This window comes from Haliotis rufescens, unplaced genomic scaffold (genome assembly GCF_023055435.1).
Source record: "Haliotis rufescens isolate VD_foot unplaced genomic scaffold, xgHalRufe1.0.p SCAF_12, whole genome shotgun sequence".
Taxonomy (NCBI): Eukaryota; Metazoa; Mollusca; class Gastropoda; order Lepetellida; family Haliotidae; genus Haliotis; species Haliotis rufescens.
Genome location: NW_025963802.1, coordinates 35,153,211 through 35,161,557, shown reverse-complemented (window position 1 = coordinate 35,161,557; position 8,347 = coordinate 35,153,211). Strand labels below are relative to the sequence as shown.

The window sequence follows — 8,347 nt, the reverse complement described above, 5'->3', positions numbered from 1 at the left end:
CTGTACACATTCTACCAGGGCAGAATAGGTCTTCAGCAACCCATGCTTGCCCCACAAGTCGACTTTGCCTGTCCTAAGAGGCGACTATCGGGTTCGGGTGGCCAGAGTCACTGACCTGGTTATTGCATGTCATTGTATCCCAAATGCGTGGACCGATGCTCATGATGTCAGTCACTGGATTGTCTGGTCCAGATTCGAGTGCGACGATAAAAACAAACACTGTATCCCACTAGCTTCTCTAATGTTTTCCTGTTCAGTGGCAATCATGATAACAGCTTGAAGGTGACAACTGAGGCAAAACAAAGGCATATTTTCTTACTGTTTGATTTATTCCTGACACACATCATGTTATATGTTTCTGTACCTAGGTATGGACAAAAGAACATCACTGGAATGACACAACACCATACTGAAGTAGATGATCTCCAACACTCATATTTAGGCAAGACCAGTTTACTTTCTCACTTTACTGACCAAACAGTTTTCAAGATAAAAAACAACAACCCTAAAAACCTTCTTTTGACATAAAAGTATGCTTCAAGATATCGCTTGAAGAAATTAACCTCAAATATTTTTGATCAATTGCTCTTGGTCTCTTGAAAACTGAACTCAGTAAAACAAAAAAATAAAATGGTCTTGTCTTAGTTGAGAAGGAAAAACATGCATAGAATATAATGATGTTTCATGTGTACTGAGAGGAAGAAGATATGAGAATCATGTCCCTACATTACCATGATTACAAAATTCACCATTGGAACTGACCATGGTTTTGATTCTGTCTATTAAGGTCATTCATAGTGAGTTGTGTTTTTTTGCCACTTTTAGCAATATTCCAGCAATATCACAGCTGGCACACTAATAATGGCCTTCTGTCTTTGTAGACATGTAAATGAATCATTGAACAAGCCGAAAGCTTCGTGATACAAATTACAGAACATGTTTCAGTATGGTCAAAGGACAGTTTTAAGATCATTCGCCACTAGAAAAAGGGAACAAGAAAATTACTATTTGAGAATACAGGCGTTCATTTTTGATTACATGATGTTTCAAACATGTGTTGATAGTGTGATTGTGTGTAATCATGGTAATAGAGTTCAACATTCATCACGGATCATAATGAAAATTGTACCAAACAAACATTTGACAGCCATCAGTACTACTCTCCCTGTAGAATAAAATAATGTAATTGAGTTTCACAACAACCCTAAGAACTTTAGCTGAAGATCCACAAGGCTGACGACACAAGTACACAGTTAAGCAGTTTAGTATCACAAACCAACTGATCACACAGCTCAAACCTCACTCTCATTTAAAAAGAAAATACTGAGGTTAGCTTTAACACCTCTACCTCTTTTCAATGTCAATATAATATCTTGCATCTATTACCCTCCTCAAATTTCATCACCATTTGTTGTCAATCTACGCTGGCAATCAGGAACATCTGGGATACTGGCTAAATATGTAATTTACTAAAAATATTAGCATGTCTTACTTCATGATGTTGTTGAAAATAGATCAACTTCTGCAGTGTATTGTATCACAACTAAAACATGATTATTAATTTGAGTATTAATTGGTTGCGTATGTGATGATGAGTGTAGCCAGATGAATATCTAGTTTAAATTACAGGTGACAAAACTTATCAAATACTTCACGTAAAACTTGCTGGAATTAAGTTCAAAGTATGATTATTCTGAGAAATTCAGAATGGTTGGCATCTCTGTAGATGCAGGGTTTTACAGATGCCATTGGGGAGGATCAAACCCCTTCTGCATGACAAGCAAGTGCATGAACCACTCGACTACCCCTATGTCCCATAATGTCATTTGAAGACATACAAGGACCAAACCATTAGTCAGTCCCAAAGCAACACACTCCATGAGATAAACATTACATGTAACAGCGATAGCATCCTTGACTTTATTACTCTATTACACCGATATGATATCTCTCTGAACTCTCTAACTGGGTGTCTAAATTCTCGGTATATCTGATTTTTCTATCTCTAAAATAAACAACTAGCTCTGAACGTCGCTGAACAGGGCCGGTCCATTATATTGTTGTAGACATTTTATACACAGTGTTGCCTCTGAGTGACATCTCATCTACACCCAATGGTAGTACTATAACTGAATAACTGTGTTCTGTGTGGGTTTTCAAAGTGGTAAAGATATGAAGCGGAATCCTTTTAAAAAGCTGACTTCTGATTGGCTCAAGAACACACACAGCCTTCATTTAGACCTGACTTCTGATTGGCTCAAGAACACACACAGCCTTCATTTAGACTTGGTGGTCAAAGTTTGCTGAAGTTGACACCGCCTCCGATGCAGAGAGAGAGGTATCGTATCGGAGTAAAGATCTGGTTTTAATGATTGTTCCACAGTATAACATGGTGTTTCATGATGTATCACACCCTTACTATAAGAGGTCTAACATTGTACACATTATATAGCAGTGTATAACTTGCTGTATCGTTACACCCATACAGTATAACACGTAACAAAAAATTACAGTCTGTACTTTCACGCCATCATATCACATTCAAACTACAGCATGCAAACCTCAGGACTTAAACACCCCGACAAGCGCTGGTCTGATTGTCCGTTCTTGCAGCTTATAGCCAATTTTCTGTACCACTGCTACCGTTCCGCCCTCCTTATCAGACGTTGGCACCTCGAACAGCGCTTCATGGAGGAAGGGGTCAAACTTCTCCCCTTCTGATGGAGCTATCTTGTGCAATCCGTGTCTGACGAATACTTTCTGTAGCTGTGATTCTGTCATTGTCAGTCCATCGAACAAGTTCTTGAGATGAGGGTTACTAGAGATCTCCTGTTGCGGGACACTCTCGTTTGCCTTGGACAGGATGTCGGCCACCTCCAACATGTCCTTACAGAAAGCTTGGATGCCGAATATCTTCGCATCGTCCACCTGCTTCTTCATCCTCTGTCGGACATTTTCTGTTTCGGCGAGGGAACGCATGTATTTGTCCTGAAGAAACAAGGAATTAGTGAGTGAGTGTGTTTTTACACTTCTTTATGCATTATTCTAACTACATCATGACACAATCTCATTAAGATCAGATCTTGGTGCTCGCTACTGCCATACTGAAGGTCAGGACATCCTGATACTTTTCGTGAACTTTAACTGACCAATGAGATGACTAACATGAAAACAACAGTTTCGAAACAGCGACTTCCATTCTAGACTACGCTTCGTAAAATATTTTGACAAAGTTCTCGAGTTAAACTGAATAAAAATAGTTCCGGAAAGTCTAAGATGGCTAAGATTGTATGGCAGTTCATCCCACGAGCTATAGATAGTGTCTTTCATTTCAAATGTTACCTAATCAAAGTGCATATTTCAACATAAGCTTGTTTGTTTGTTGTTTAACGCAGCACTCCGCAATATTCCAGCTATTTGACGGCAGACTGTATATAATCGAGTCTGGACCAGACAATCCAGTGGTTTACATCATAAGCATCAATTCACGCCATTGGGAAGCAATGACATGCGAGTCTGACCACCTGATCCCGTAAGTCGCCTCTTAGGACAAGCTCGGTCACCTCTTACGACAAGTGTGGGTTGCTAGAGACCTATTCTACTATCAGGCACCCGCCTCAAGAAAACTGGACAAACGGGCTGTGACTTCAGCATTGTTCAGGTGGTCTAAGTCTGCAACCTCCATCACTTGTCTGAAGCCCAGGTGTAATATAAGTAATGTTGGTCCAGTAATGTTAGAATCCCACTTTCAGAAAATACATGCACTGAAAAACAATCCTCATGGAAAGTTTAAGTAGACTTTCCTCTGTAGACCAGTGCAACATCATTGGTTACTGTGATGTTACAATGAAATGACATAACTAATCTCTCTGCCACTGAAGCTGGTTTGTTGCACATAAGACTAGCTTATTACTGTTCACTAAATGACAACATTAAAAGAATGATGTTGTACCGTAAGTAGAATCTCTCCCGAGTGCCTGTTGATATCAAATACATTAACATGAGTCAATAAAAGTTCAAAGATGTTAAAATGTAAATCTTCAAGGCTTTCATCAGTGATATCAAAAGGCACTTGAGTGAGATTCAATTTATCACGCCCTGTCAACCTGATGTGGGAGGAAAGCCTGAAGTGATCTGCCACATCTACCACAATCATGAGTTGGTGCTGACAAACCAGAAACATAATCAGAGTGAATTTGGGATGTGAACCCACAATCAGGTTTTTGCCCAAGGCACACAACTCTGCATGACTTCTTGCAACTCAGTAAGCCAACTTGACAACCAATGTCCTTTGTGAATAAATCCTTGGAATAGATATCTTAACTTTAGTAGATTATTATTTTTGCAGGGTAACCATGGTAATTGAGGCAGCAGTTCAGTCCTACCTTAAAGTCGGACACCTGCGCCTCCAGTTTGGCCTTGTCCTCCATCAGCTGTTTCTCCACGGCTGATGGGTCTTCCGCGGTGGTAGACTCAGATGGCTTCTCCTCTGCCGGCTTCTGCTCTGACGTTGTCGAGGGCTTACCATCTGTAGCAGTTGTTGTCATCCTGACTCGGCAACATCTGCAGGAACCAGTAAGGGAAGATAAAAGTGACTCGACGAAGGAACTAGTGGGAAGAGTTTTGTCTATTGCAATGAAACACTTATTGATATAGGCACCATGTTCTGCATGAACATACAATGCCCCTTTCACATAATAATCACATCAATGACTGTCGATAAATCTGAATGGTTCCATTACTTAAAAATAAGTAGGAATTAATCATGGTAACAAACAAACTACATTAGTGCAGACAAAATACCTTCAACGACCCTTCAGGTACTTGTGAAACTACTGATGCTTGGGGGCTTAGCTGCCTTTTCTATCAGCATTGTTAGGGGATTTTTTTACCAGTTGGTGATGAACACGATAAAGAAAACAACTGAACACAATTTGTGACCCAGGGTGACAGCTCGTCTGACACTTATTTCTGAACAAACGCATAGTTTGTTTTTGTTTGTTTGCTGTCGCACTTAGCATTTTGCTCAGCAATATTCCAGCTTTAGGACGGCAGAGTGTAAATAATTGGGTCTGAACTAGACAATCCAGTGATTGACTTCATGAGCATCGATCCACACAATTGGAAAATGATGACATGCATCAACCAAGCGAGCCTGACAACCAATCCTGTTAGTTGCCTCATATGACAAGCACAGTCACCTTTTACGACAAATGGGTTGCTGAAGACCTATTCTACCCCGGATCTTCATGGGTCAACAGACGAATAGTATTATGATTATACTCCAGGATGTCTATGACCCTGGAGCAGGGGTCCGGAAAATTTAAAATCCCAATCGGACATTTACATTTATGCCACGCCCCCTTCAAACAGCGTATTTTAGTACGACTTTTTACACACAAATTACAAGTTGTTACGTATTCATAATATGATGAATTATGAATTGTTTCAATTTAAATTGTTTAATTCACCGGACAATTAATAACAAATAATATCATTTCAGATATATATGGAAAACATACGTTTGTTTCTGTTATAATAACGATCTGTTAACGTTGTGAACGGTCTAATTAATATTCATGAGTCTGGAGGTTTGGTGGACGAACAGATAAGCTTTTGGTGTTGTGGGTATTTTACCCATGCATTTTAAAATCATTGGGTATCAGTAATTCTATCTGGTTATTCAAATTTCTGTTACCCACTAGTTTTTACACATGTGGGTATTTAAGTTAAATATTTGAAAACACTATTCATCTAGTACCTGCAAACTGGTGTCGTGTGGGTTCGAGAGCTTTATAGGGCTCAAAAATACCACGATTCTTCCACAAGAAAGTGTGATGGCAAATGTTCATGATGTAACTGTCATCGTGGATTTTGGCAAGGTTGATGGAATGCCTGTTTGTAATTTCAAAATAAGTTGCTGATTTGCTAATCGAATACGCAGGGTTACTTCACAATATTGTGATGATACGCACAAGTTTTATTTTCGTAGCGTATCTGTAATGTTTGTTGTGTATTTGATACGCTTGGATTCTATTTTACGCAGATACGCAGCTTATCTGGAGCTCTGTAGCAGTGTTCATTCTTGTGTGAGGCATCACGGCACAGCCGCATCTTCTTCAAGAATGACACAATAATCACCGACATGCAGCTCAACATACATTAGACCCATGTTATGATATTTAAATTCATCAACATACTTCTTTTGCAGGTGTTTATGCTGAAGTGAGCAGTGTGCAATTTTATGAAGCAAGCTCCATCACAATGTGTGGGACCTTCTTTCCACTATCATATTATAGCACAGGGAATGAAGTATTGTTGTAAGGAGCTTTGTTGAACAAGCTGACACGCAAACCAGGTATTTGATAAGCTCTTGTCAGTTATAGAAAATCTTATTTTGGGCTTACTCCAACATGGGTAAAGCTTTTAATATGGATGTCGGAAAATCAGCAACACAGCGGTAGTGGAAAGCTTCTAAAGACACAACTGAGTTTTTGACTAAAACAATTTATGGCAAAATCTTGCGATGGGACAGTCAAAGGCATACTCTCCAGAAATAGAAACTAACAGTTTTAGTCAACTAGTCCTTATAATGATAACATATAGCAAAGACCATTAAAAGGGCAATCCTTATCATACCTTAACTATTGGGCAGTTTGGCAAGGACTATAGGATGAGTGCCAATTTCTAACGCTGCTCTTCCATTCATGTTTGTTTGTTGTTTAAAGCCGCACTCAGCAACCTTTCAAGCTATTTGATAAATAAATCATTTGGGGAAATACATGATCCTGGACCGGGCAATCCAGTGATTGATATCATGAGCATCGATTTACAAAATTGGATACAATAACAAGCATCAACCAAGTCAGCCTGACCACATGATCCCGCTAGTTGCCTCTTACAACAGCATAGTCGCCTTTTAAGGCAAATATGGGTTGCTGAAGATCTAATCTAACCCAGATCTTCACAGTTCCTACCGTCCATGAGTTTTTGATCAGAAAACCAAAAAGCATATGAAAGAGTCAGCCAATTACAGCTTGCTGTCTGGGTAAAACATTGTCGTGGACTGACAACTTTTTGTTTTGGTTGCAGTATGATCAAAATAGGAAATTAATGACGTTAAATTGCATTAAAAAGATCAAATTCAATCATATGATAAACTGTAAATTTTCCTGAACAAGCAAACTGAGATGCTACGTTGAGAGTAAAGATTACCAAGTAATTTGCGGATCTCCACAGCCCCCATTTATTTTATATCTTCAGTGATGTCAACTTAATGTAAACAATGTTGCATTAGACCTATCCACAAGGGATCCATATCTAGATTTTCACTAGTCTTGGACTAACAGGCTAGCTGAAATGTTTATCCCTTCCTTCATGAAATATCCCCCAGTGTGGACATGGTGGAACAGCAGACAATTTGGGCCGACAATTTACATAACATATAACATATCAAATAACACTCATTTCCAGTTAAGATTAACAATCATGAATTTGCTGCTTTTGAAATAGCACCCATGATTTATGTACAACATACTAGAAACAGGATCATACGGCCTAGTCATATTCTAAAGTTTTACTCTAACTTTTGACCGACTTTTCCTTGTTTAGATAATTTGGCTAAACATGAAATTAAAAGAAATATTTCCCTTAACTATTTAAACACTGTTGATATGATAAATATATACAGCTGCCAGTGAGAAGGAATTGTCTGTTTTTCCTCGTATACCAGTCAACGAAACTTTGTAAAAACTGAAAAAGTGCAGTTTCTGGAACACTCAACCAGTGAATGTCATCGGGAGAACTGCGCCTATCGATCGTTTATGTATGCCTATAGATTGCCACTCTTGTACGTTCTAAAAGTAACTTGACGTAATCAAATGACATACCTTGAAGGACTTCGAATCAAAACAGATTGTGAAAAATAAGGAATCTTCATCACTTGACGAACACACATGCTCATCGTGGCAGCCATGTTGAAAGTCACGTTAGCTAAAGGGGGCTAACTCAAATATAGAATTATTCTCTCATTCTTGCATCACGCTAGAAAAATCTAGAACGCCCAAAGGTTACATAAGCAATGAACCCGATTTCTTTCAGCATACTTTGCAAACTAACGTTATAAGTCTCCATGATTTATTGATAAAGTAAACAATACTATCCACCTATAATAGGGTATGTAAGTCTACATCTAATGTATCGTTAATGGAAGTGATCTGTCATGATTTATCGTTATTCAGACAATTGTCATTATCGAATTATCTGATAACTACAAAGAAAACAGATTTGAAATACAAACAAACAATAGTAACAATCGCCTCCGAAACATTGCAAACGTCTTTGATTC

General features: G+C 38.7%; 1 protein-coding gene across 1 annotated transcript; it reads right to left on the bottom strand.

Annotated features, from left to right (window-relative positions):
• Window positions 1-310: 310 nt before the first annotated feature.
• Window positions 311-7,981, bottom strand: LOC124125100 (grpE protein homolog 1, mitochondrial-like). Its single transcript, XM_046488428.2, has 3 exons — window positions 7,890-7,981; window positions 4,386-4,563; window positions 311-2,988 (listed from the first exon to the last, which is right to left on the bottom strand). Exons 1-3 carry the CDS (start codon window positions 7,973-7,975, stop codon window positions 2,563-2,565), a joined length of 690 nt encoding a protein of 229 aa, XP_046344384.2. The 5' UTR covers window positions 7,976-7,981; the 3' UTR covers window positions 311-2,562.
• Between the last annotated feature and the right edge of the window lie 366 nt (window positions 7,982-8,347).

What these genes read in the sequence shown, in the direction of transcription:
- LOC124125100 (XM_046488428.2), bottom strand. Translation starts at nt 7,975, where the DNA reads ATGGCTGCCACGATGAGCATGTGTGTTCGTCAAGTGATGAAGATTCCT. An exon ending in TTGATTCGAAGTCCTTCAAG is followed by an intron (nt 4,564 to 7,889) that starts GTATGTCATTTG and finishes TGGTTCCTGCAG; the next exon opens with ATGTTGCCGAGTCAGGATGA. An exon ending in CGCAGGTGTCCGACTTTAAG is followed by an intron (nt 2,989 to 4,385) that starts GTAGGACTGAAC and finishes TTGTTTCTTCAG; the next exon opens with GACAAATACATGCGTTCCCT.